General features: G+C 40.2%; 1 protein-coding gene across 1 annotated transcript in view; it reads left to right on the forward strand.

The window, feature by feature from the left end:
* PRLHR (prolactin releasing hormone receptor) overlaps positions 1-12130 on the forward strand; it is a 53030-nt gene that overhangs the window by 16149 nt on the left and 24751 nt on the right. The window contains 1 exon segment of the mRNA XM_061634377.1: positions 503-601. Coding sequence (XP_061490361.1) covers positions 541-601 — 61 coding nt within the window. The 5' untranslated portion in view covers positions 503-540.

A 12130-nucleotide genomic window follows, 5' to 3' on the forward strand; every position in this document is an offset into this window, starting at 1 on the left:
GAAGTTTTCTTCTGCTGTGAAAAGAGGCCTCCATCTTTCTGCCTTTCTGAGGCAGATTTCGTTATAATTTTGGTCGGTGTGCAGCTACCTTATCATTGTGAGGTGACATGGGTACTGTTTCTTCCTCCCCCACCCCAATAAACTTTTCTCCAGCACTCGGCAGCCTCTCAGCTGCCTGCGTTTTCTGATAAAAGCCCCAGGCAAGACGTTAACCTTATGGCATCTTCCCCTCAGCTTTGAAGTATGACAAGCCAGGGAGGCTGGCTACTGAGCACCTGAGACTGGTGGAATCATTGATGTCATTTTTAAGGGAAATCCCACTTTTTACATTGGAAAAAAAACCTGTCCTGATTTTTAAAAAAATAGAAAATGACTTCGTTTAAAGCAAAATAATGAACAGCTGTCAGGGATGCAGTAGGCAGCCTCCCTACCTCACTGTGCTTACAAGAAAACCCAGCCGAGGATGTCATGATTGGTTTGTTTGTTTTTCTGGGAAATGCAGGCACCCAAGAAGGCTGCAGAGTGGAGACCACTGGAAAGATGATTTGGAGAATGAAAGAAGGGACATTCACAAACACCCCTGGGTCACCTTTAAAGGAAGGTAACCACAACAAGCATCCTGCACCCCGCCCACGAGAAAACTGACATTTTCTCTCCCCCTTTATAATTTTTCAATGCAATTGCTTTTCTTTTTAACTGATGGAGAATAGTAACAAACAAAAACCTGCAGGAGAAATTTTTGGTGTAGTGCTAGCTGACACCATCAGTCTGTCTTATGATTATGAGAGAGAACAATAAGCATTGAAAAGAAAATGCATGCAAATGGATGGACATTTTAATTATGAGGGCTTGTTTGTAAGTAAGTGAATTAAGGGGAGCAAGTTGCACCTATAGGTATTGTTTACTGGCAGCAGGAAGGCGAGATCAGATTTAGCTGCTACATGAAAGAACATAGTTGTGCCTTTAGTTGTGAATTTTAAAAAGTTGGACTCCTGATGGATTAAACTATTAAACTCTTAGTATATGCCATCCCTGATGAGGGGCTTTAGTATAATAGACAGTTCTCTAATTAATTGTGTAGTTTCCACATGCACACAAATTGTATCTGCCCCATTCATTTCTCCATCAGAGACTTTGGCACTGCAAGCAGTGCTGTGACACTTTTGATAGTATGCTTGGGAAAGGAATGACAGATGGAAGAGTAATCTTTTAGAGAAAATGTTTTTTAGACAAAGTGATAGCGCTAAATCCATCCATAGGTAATCTTCTATAGGTAATTTTCACAACGCTGTCTGTTTCTGTTAGTGTTGCAGTAAGACTCCCAGCTCTATGCAGAACATCATGCTCGGTTTGTTCATGCATTTGTCAGAGGCACAAATCTTAATTTTGCATACACACTATGCAGTTTATAGTAGGAACATTTGGGGTGGAATGCTAAATTGCATCTTGTGGAAGACTCTGACAACCCAAGAATGCAGTGCAACCTAGGCAAGTGGCTGCCAGCAAATGTAAATATAAAAAGCCCATTAGGATCAGACCAAGGGTCCGGTTGGTCTAGTAGTTGGCTTCCAAAAGTAGCCCACCAGATACCTCAAGGGCACCTATTGATAAAGGCAACTCAGAATGCTAGGCATACTGCCTTTGAACGTGCAGCTTCCACTTAGTTATTATGCCTAATATTCTCATCCTTTTAAGAAAATCTAGGCAAGTTGTCATCCCAGAACTTGTTGCACTGAATTCAAGAAATTATGAGTGGTCACTGTGTGATGTATTTGATTTCCATCACTAATCTGAAGTGGTCCTTGGTATTCATTGGTCCTTAGGGTAGTGGAGAGTATAAATTACAGAAATAAAAAAACAAACTGTTTGTCCGTTCTTTGGATATTGGATTGGATTATTCAATGTGATGGAAAGTATCCACATAGTAGAGGTGCTTTTAAGAAGTGACTTGCAATGGAATAAAATAGGAAGGCAAGTAGGTTGTGATACTAGGTGTTCTGCATTACATATAATGTACTGATGGGATAAAAATGTTATGAGAAAGGGATTCTATTTTTAGCAAAAGAAATTCAATAATTGTATTAATGATAGCTCTGATGAGAATTATAGGACGTTTAAGAAGCTGGGAAACTATGTTGCATGTGAATGTGGCAGAACTAATCATAGAATAGTAGAGTTGGAAGGGGCCCATAAGATCATTGAGTCAAACTCCTTGCTCAGTGCAAGAATCCAACCTGACAGGTGGGTGGCCTCTTGAATGCCTCCAGTGTTGGAGAACCCACCACCTCCCTAGGTAAATGGTTCCATTGTTGTACCACTCTAACAGTTAGGACATTTTCCCTGATGCTTGGCTGAAATCTGGCTTCCTGTAACTTGAACCCATTATTCCTTGTCCTGCATTCTGGGATGATTGAGAAGAGATCCTGACCCTCCTGTGTGTGACAACCTTTCAAGTACTTGAAGAGTGTTATCGTAGCTCCCCTCAGTCTTCCCTTCTCCAGGCTAAACATGCCTGGTTCTTTCAGTCTCTCCTCATAGGTCTTTGTTTCCAGTCTCCTGATCATCCTTGTTACCCTCCTCTGAACCTGCTCCCATTTGTCTGCATCCTTCTTTTCTTTTTTACAATAATTTTTATTCAAATTTTCATAAAACATACAAAACAAAATCATAAAACATTCAAAAACAAAAAACAAAACAAAACAAAAATGATTAAACAAAAAAATAAAATGTTGACTTCCCATTTGTCGCAGATCAAATCAGTTATAGGTCTACAATATATAACAATCCTGTCTCTTAAATTATATTATAAAATCACTTTCCTCCAGTAGTTATCTTAATTAATCATCAAATCTCATAAACATTACTTTATTCTTTCCACAAAAAGTAAAGAGAGGTTTCAATTCTTTAAGAAATATATCTATCAATTTTTCTCCAAATAAACATGTCGATTAATCCATCTCGTTAATAATAATAATAATCTTATTGTCATAACCATAGTCCAAATAAACATGTCGATTAATCCATCTCATCAAAATCTGTTAGGTCCAATAATTTCAATAGCCATTATTCCATTATCCCTATTAATTCCATCTTCCATCTTCAATAGTCCTGTTAAGTCCAGTAATTTCAGTGTCCAATCTTCCATTATCAGTATTCCATAATAATCTTGCTGTCATAGCCATAGTCATATAATAAGAGTCTGATGGGAATTTCCTCTCTCCCAAATATTTTCTTGCCATCAATTCTGAATAAGTTGCTGAAATATTGTTGTAAAGTCATATCTCTGTTCTTCTTTTTTACAAAATGCACTGGTTCATCTCTTGAGAGTTTTTCCATTGTCACATGGCTGCTGTTAGTTCCATAGATTTTCTCTATATCAAGCTCCATCATGTCATTCCAGTCCAGAAGATTATCCAAGCCATTGATAACTTTATCTCTAATATCTTCATTAATTTCTTCAGAGATAACGTTAAATTCCAAACAGTAGATTTTATTTCTAATATCCATAAACTCCAGATCTTTTTCCAATTCCACATTTGTTCCAATCTCCAGGGCTTGTATCTTCCCTTTATTTTTTCTTTTCTCATCTCTGATCTCATTCTCCTCTCTCACAGGATCCCCTATTTCTTTAAGCTCCTGCGTCATTTTGCTCAGTTCAATTTTCAGCTCCTTACTGCCCTGTCGCAGGGTTTGTTTTGTTATCTCAATCTCATCCATTATTTTCTGAAACATAATTACTTCCAGATTCTCAGCCACTTTCTTGATTGCCATTTTTTAAAACCACGAAAACAAAGCAAAACAAAAATAAAGAAGAACCACTTCTTATTTCAGCAACAATTGGGTTAATATTCCAGGCTTGATGACATCACAGTATAAACAGAGCAGCCTGCCTTATCTCTCTATGTTCAAGAATACAAAACAAATTTAGTTCCCAGCATCAAAACAGTTAGCGGCGTCGTGAAGAAGCAGATTCGTCAAAATAAAATAGACCAAAAAGAGAATAGTCCCAGACAATATAATGTTCCTCGGAATAGAAATCCCTCTTCTGTGTATATCTTTAGAATGCACTTCCAGGACAGCTTTTTGCAATAGAAACAGAGATAAGCTGTTAATTTCGTGAATAACAGAGAAGAGTTATGACTCACCCAGAAGCTCTTTAAAGCTGATTAAATTGACAAATCTCTTTTTGCTGCAACAATTTAAACCAAGTAAAAAAAATAATAGAAAGAAGGGTGCTTGCCTGTTAGTCTGTTTTCTCTTTGAAGAAAAGATAAACGTATCGCATTAAACAGATAGAGCTTGTTCGGAAGTCCATCCGGCATTGCTGGCTGGACCTTTTCTCATAAATTAATGAAATCCAGTCCTCCCAACAAAAACAGGCTTTTGAGGTTGATCTCTACGTTTCTCCCTGCCCGGAAGAAATTTCATCAGTCAAAAAAAAAATGTTCTGACTGATTTATATCTGAATAAGCTTCTTTTGAGGCGGGAGCCCGTCTCAAAAGCAGGCACAAGCGAAGTCACCCTTCCCGGCTTGTCTGCATCCTTCTTAAAGTGTGATTTCCAGAACTGGACACAGTACTGACGATGAGGCCTAACCAGTGACAAATAGAGGGGAACTAGTACTTCATGCAATTTAGAAATGACACTTCTCTTAATGCAGCCTAAAATAGCATTTGCCTTTTGTGCAGCCACATTGCACTGTTGGCTCATATTCAGCTTGTAATCAACAACAATTCCAAGATCCTTCTCTCATGTAGTATTGCTGAGCTAAGTATCCCCCATCTTAAATCTATGCATTTGGTTTCTTTGTCTTTGTGTAGAACTTTGCACTTACCTCTATTAAATTTCATTCTGTTGTTTTCAGCCCAGTGCTTCAGCCTATCAAGATCACTTTGAATTTTGTTTCTGTCCTCCAGGGTATTAGCTATCCCCCCCAAAAATTTTTGTATCATCTGCAAATTTGATAAGCGTTCTCTACACCTCCTCATGCAAGTCATTAACAAAAATGTTGAAGAGCCCTGAGCCCTGCGGTGCCCCGCTCATTACCTCCCCCCAGTTTGAGAAGGAACCATTGACAAGCACTCTTTGAGAATGATTCTATGGCCAACTGTGGATCCACCTGATAGTTGTTCCATCCAGCCCATGTATAGCTAGCCTACTAATCAGAATTTCATGGGGCACTTTGCTGAAGTCAAGATATATTATGTCCACAGCATTCCCACAGTCTACAAAGGAGATTACCCGATCAAAAAAAGAGATAAGATTAGTCTGACAGGATTTGTTCTTGATAAATCCATGGTGGCTTCTAGTCATCTCTGCATTGTTTTCAAGGGTGCTTACAGACTGACCACTTTATAATCTGTTCCAGAATTTTCCCAGTAGTTGATGTCAGGCTAACTGGTCTGTAGTTCCCAGGTTCCTCCTTTTTGCCCTTTTTGAAGATAGGGACAACATTAGCCCCTCTAGTCATCTGGCACTTCACCCATCCTCCACAATTTCACAAAAATAATTGACAGTGGTTTCGAGAATTCTTCAGACAGTTCCTTCAATACTCTAGGATGCAGTTTATCAGGCCCTGCCGATTTGAACTCCTTCAAAGTGATTAGGTATTCCTTGACCATTTGTCTATCAATCTCAAGCTGCAATCCTTCCCCTTCAGCTTCATGTTAGCCAGGAGGGCCATAAACCTCCTTTTGGGAGAAGACTGAGCCAAAGTAAGAATTGAGCACTTCTGACTTTTCTTTGTCATCTGTTATTTTGCCATTCTCAATGAGTAGTTGTATCATCATTTTTTTTGTCTTTTACTATGGATGTACCTGAAGAAAGCTTTTTTGTTGCTTTTAGCATCCCTCACTAACTTCAGCTAATTCTCAGCTTTAGCCTTCCTGACACCATCCCTGGAATTCCATGCTACTTGTCTGTACTCTTCCTTTGTGGCCTGGCTTTCCTTCCACTTCCTATATGTGTCCTTTTTTGTTTTCAGGTCATCTCTAAGCTTTGTGTGAATATACATTTGCTTCTTCTGCTATCTTCCACCTTTTTTACTTGTTGGAATTGTTTGCAATTGTGCCTTTAGCATTTCCTTTTTTAGAAACATCCACCCACCTTGGGAGTCTTTGGACTCTTTTTCTCATTAGGGTTGCTTGCCATCGAACCTTACTTATCATTCTTCTGAGTTTATTAAAATTCACTTTCCTGAAGTCCAGGGTAAATGCATGGCTACTCTGAGCTTTTGCTTCTTTTAAAATCAAGAACTCAAGTAATCAGTTATTCCCCTGTTGGGATTTAAATATAAATACTGCATGACAGAATGGCTTTGGGGAGCCTATTAGACCTGCATCTCAGCAGCTGTTATTCTTGACACCAAACTATATTTTATTCAATATTTTGTTTCCCTCTTTTGGGGACATCTCACTCTGTCTTTTGTAACTGCACCTGGAAAGATTTCCTCTCTACTTGATGGCTTAGGGTTTGTTGGTGGGAGCACCCATCGGTGGAATTCCATTAATGAGGTGCTTCTGCTGGCAGAAGGGGGAAAGCATTTTTTGCTGATCTTCCTTTCCTGTCAGCTCCTTTTGGCCCATGAAAACCTGCTCTGGAGGGTTGGGGGACCTTCTACAGCAGCATGAGTGGTGGCATAGGGGACTGCAGAGGGAAGGAAAGTCAGTGAAAAGTGCCACCTCAGTGGGATCATCCACAGGATCCCACTTCCATTCACAAATGGAAGGAACCCTTCTGCTTGTGGAGGGATAGTTAGGATCTCAACCGATGTGTTTATTTAGCCCAGCCTTGACTGTGAGCACAAAAGTGTTACCAGTAGTAGTGCTGCCAGGTAAGCCAGAAAAGCCCAACAGGGTCCTGAGGACATTTTGCCCAGTGCCCCTCCCCCAAACTGGAGCAGGCCTACCAGCACTGTCTATCCTGATGGAAATAGTTTTCCAATGTTGCAGACAATGTTGCAGTACAGCTGAGCAAATCTATGATCCTATACCTGGAGATGCCAAGGGCAGAACATGGAATCTTGCACTCGGTCACTATTTTACTTGCCTGGAAGGACCCTGGTGTTCTCTATGTTAACAATAGAATGAGAGTGCTACTGGTTGTCAGTTTGTTTCCTGGTCCAATTCAAAGTGCTGGTTTTGGCCTATAAAGCCCTAACTGGCTTTGGATCAGGGCCACCTCCTCCCATATCTCATTTTTCTAATCTTAAATTCAGTTATCCACATTTCTGCAGCAATTTGCTCACTTTTTTTTTTGCACACTTTCCCTTAATATATACATTATTGTAAATATTGTTTGGTTGGTGAACTGCGCCACACAATTCAAATACATGTGAGCTGCAAATGATAGCTGTGTTTTGGTTCTCATATTGTTTTGGAAAGTGCAAATTTGATAGTTTGGCTTTAAATGCAAACTGAATTGAAATTCTTGCCCATCCCTACTCCAATATAAGCCTGCATGGAACACTTAGGCGAATCTGTCAGTTTCAGTTTTTCTTAATTTCTAATATTTCCAGTTTTAAATTCAGTTCTCCACATTTCCACATCGTTTTTTAAAAAAAATATCCTCATGAAAATTCATCAGCATTTTAGTGCGACTTTCACCTAATATACACATTTATGTAAGCAATTTTGCCTAATACATACATTTTTTCCAAAACATATTTTTCCTTATGTAATACATTTTACATATTAATTTCACTAACATATGTATTTTATACATACTTTCCCTTAGTATATGCATTTTGTACTCATTACTTGGCTGGAGAACTGCTCTGCAAAATTTGGAGAAGTGCAAATTTCATGGGATGGCTGTGTTATGGTTGGCGTATTGTTTTTGGAAAGTATGAATCAGTTAGATTCACCTTTAAATATGATTGCACCAAATTTCTCCCCTATCCCTAGTCAAAACTGAGGCTGAGGTATCAGCAGGAAAAAATGCTGACTTGGATCCTAAGATATGCTAACTTAAGGAACTTCACAGAGGGATAGTTTCTTGTCCTTTCCTTCCTACTTGCAGGCACCCACAATGGCCCCTCTGGTGGGCTGGAGGTCCCTCCTGAACAGTGTGAGCTGGTGGTGGGAGGAGGGCCCAGGAAATGTTCCTTCTGTGAGTTTTCTTCAGTTCAGTTAACTTAGGATCCCAGCCCAGTTTGGGTGATTCCCCTCTCGCAGCAGCCCCTCTGCCCCAAAGAGACTTTTATCCAGAGAGACTTTTCAGGGGAGGTGCAGATGGCTCCAGGCAGAGGTAGGGAACAGGAAACTTGCCCTCTGTGAACTTCCTTAAGGGGTTAGTTATCTCTTTCCTGCTTGCTCTGTCTCCACTTTTTAACACTTGAGTCTATTACTATGACTACTTGGCTCCTGAGAGGTACCAATGACATACTAATCCTACCTTTCCCTGTCAGAGATAGACAGCCGTTCCTGTGCAAAGATCAAGGAAACCCCAGGACTTCCCATATTGATTCTCCTACTCAGAGTCTTTGAAACAAGGGTGTGGGAAGATGGAATACTGTCTGATATAAGAGTGGATGTGCTTTCCATCTGAGCAAAGCTCAGCTAATGAAGGATACTTTGTCTCACTCAAGACATTCCTCTCCACATGTTGACACATCACCAAGATTCTGTGAAAGTATGTGATAACATCGCAATGGGAAATGTGTTGATTATCACTTGAATAAACTTCAGCGGAGCTGACTTGTTATGGCTGCAATCCTAATGCATTCTTATGGAGCAGTATAGTCCCATTGGCTTCAATGAGGCTTAATTTTGACTTGACGTGCATTAAATTGGGATGCTTTTGAAGAGTGCTTGGAGAGCATTTTCATTGTGGAATACTTTTCAAAGATTGAATTATACTAAATAATGTTTTGCCAATTATAACTAATTTCTTTCTCTGAACTCTCTCTTTTTTGTCTGTGGAAGGACCCCCTGAGGTTTAAGAAGCTAAAGCTGCTTCTATAAAAGGTTTCATCTCTCTGTGTGTCATTCTCTGGAACCAGAAAAATGTTAACTTGCTATTCTCAACTACTGCTGGCAGAAAAAGTATCCATGAGAGAGTGTTTGTTTTGCCCAGTGTGATTTCATTTGACAGGCCATCAGATATCATGTTGTTGTTTATGATGCAAAAGAGGATTTTGATCAAGGCTGGTTTTTTTCTTTTGTGTACTGGTTTTAGAAATCAGCAGAAGTGGAGAGGTTTACTACACACACTGGAAATAAAATCTATGCAGCTAGATCCTACGGCTGTTTATGGAGATGGAAGTCTCATTGTGATCAACTGAGCTTAACTATGCTTAAGCTTTCAGCCTTAGATCTCTTTTAGGGAGCAGAAAAACAACCATTGCACTGTAATGTTTTATGTTAAGTGATGGTGTTATTTTAAAGCAGTGGTTCTGAGCCCTTTTTTGGGTCACAGAACCCTCTGAGAATCTGAAGAAAGCTATGGACCCCCATAAGAAGCCTTTCCTGGACCCAGAAGAGCCTAATAATAATAGAACAGTGGCCAATATTCCCTTTCTGGGCAAGGATCTTGAGATGGTGGTTGTCAACCAGATCCAGGTACTTTTGAGAAGACAGATTTTCTAGATCCATTTCAATCAGGATTCAGGCCTGAGTTTGCTTCAGAAACTGCCTTGGTTGCCCAGTTCGATGATCTGTGTTGGGAGTGAGATGGGGGAATGTAACTCTGTTGATCCTCCATGATCTTTCAATGGCTTTCGATACCATCAACCATGGTATCCTTCTGGAGAGACTATCTGAGATTGGTGCATTGCAGTGGTTCTGTTCCTACTTGGCTGGCTGGCTCCAGAAGGTGGTTCTTGGGGAGCATTGCTCATCTCTATGGGTTCTCCAATATGGGGTCCCACAGGGATTGGTTCTGTCCCCCACATTGTTTAACATCTATATGGAACTGCTGAGTAGGGTCATACAGAGTTTTGTTGTCATTGGTATGCTAATGACATGCAGCTCTAGTTCTTATTTTCATCTTCTGCAGGTATGGCAGTGAATGTGCTGAATTAGCCCTCGGTTGAGATAATAAACTGGATGAGGGCCAATATTGAAGCTTAATCCAGACAAGACTGAGATGCTGTTGGTGAATGGTTCCTCTGATTGGCTGAGTGATGTGGGCTTCTCTAGAAGGAGCAGGTTTGTTGTTTGGGGGTTCTCCTGGATCCATTGCACAGGTAGCCTCAGAGGTATGGAGTGCTTTCCACCAACTTAGGCTGGTGGCCCAACTGCAACCCTAATTGGACAGGGATAACATGGCTACCATAGTCTATGCTCTGATAACCTCAAGGTTGGATTATTGCAATGCCTTTGAAAACAGTTCAGAAGTTTCAATTAGTGCGGAATGTGACTGCCTGATTGTTGACAGGTTCAAGGTGAACAGATCATATAAAACCAATTCTGTTCCAATTACATTGGCTGCTTGTATGCTTCTGAGCCCAGTTCAAAGTGCTGGTTTTGACCTATAAAACTCTTTATGGCTCAGGACCACAATATCTTCTAGGGTCCTTCTCCAGCCATCCCCTCCCCCGAGGGATGCTTAGAGGGTAGCGACAAGTGAGAGGACTTCTTCAGTTGTGGCTCTCCATCTGTGGAATATACTCCACAGGGAGGTCCACCTAGCACTTTTATTGACATATTTTCAGTGCGAGATAAAAACTTACAATTGTTCCCAGGCATTTAATAGACGGAGATGATGTTGTCTGTGTTAGTGAGCTGCCAGAACTTTCTGTGGCTGTATGGGGATAGGGGTGGTTTCATTATTTTGTTTTATGGTATGATACATTTATTTTGGTTTTTAACAATGTTTCAAGTTGCTTCAGAAATAAGTGACTAATATGTATCATCATCATCATCATCAACAACAACAATACAATTCATTTTATTGCATTGGAAATCTATTTATTATTATTATTATTATTATTATTATTATTAATGACATTTATACCCCACTTTTCTTTTCATGATAGAAACCCAAGGCGGCTTACATATGGTTCCCAGGCAGTCTCCCATCCAGGCACTGACCAGACCTGACCCTGCTTAGCTTCAGCAGGGTGCTGGCCTCATGTACCTTCAGACCATAGCCCTACCCAGTTCATGAACACCCTGAAGCCCATCCGGATCCCTGGTTGAGAACCCTGCTTTAAACTGCTGCTCTCCAGATATTGTTAGGGTCCAACTCTCATTAGCTCTAGCCAACATGGTCAGTCCTCAGGGATGATGGGAATTGTAGTTCAGTAACATCTGGAGGCCCATGGGTTCCCTGGTCCTGCTTTAAACACAGAGCTATGTGCAAAATCAAATTTCATGGAGAAACAATTCCCCAAGGCATAGATACATGAATTTTCATGATGTAAACAGTATAACATGAAGCAAAACAGATTGCTTTCTGTAAGTTTATGTGGTCACAGCTGATTTCACAAAGTCTAGATTCTTTGTAAGCAGCTATTGATCAGCTTTTCCTTGCCATTTGTTGATTAATGCATGCATTTTTTAGAGTCTGCTTTTCTCCTGATAACTGTTGCTCTTTATCATTAACACTGAGGGACAAGAAAGAAAGTAACTCTGTGATTTTAGAACAGAATGTTTTCCTTCCGTAGTCATTATGAAGCACAGCTTTTTGTTTTGCCTCTAGCAAATAACAATGCTGTTTCAAAGAAGTAAAATAAGCATTGTTAAAACTGAGTCAGTTTCTGTCTTTTTGACTTCAGAGCCAAACTATATTTGATGCTAAGTGTCAAAAAAATTCCAGTAATGCATTGTTTGGGTGGGTGATCAGAATCAAGACTGTGGCATGGCAGGAAGATGAATTGATTGTTCTCCCTTGTGCTGTGATCCTGATAAAAATCGCCCCTTTCTAAGATGCTAGTTAGCTCAGGCCACAGTTAGCTGTTGGGCCCCAAATGATCTGGCAGGGATCACCACTGATGCCCTCCTTCTACTATTTGTTTCCTGGCCTGGTGCTCTGAGCAGTATTTCAGTAGCTTGGCCTCACTGCCATTATCACTTCCTGCAATATGCCCACAATATACTGTCTCTCTGAGGCATAGACACCCAGACATCCAGTATCCCTTTCTACTGGCAAACTTGATACTGTTTAGTGACTTGGGGGTGTATTCAAA

This window comes from Rhineura floridana, chromosome 7, assembly GCF_030035675.1.
Source record: "Rhineura floridana isolate rRhiFlo1 chromosome 7, rRhiFlo1.hap2, whole genome shotgun sequence".
In the NCBI taxonomy this organism is placed as follows: Eukaryota; Metazoa; Chordata; class Lepidosauria; order Squamata; family Rhineuridae; genus Rhineura; species Rhineura floridana.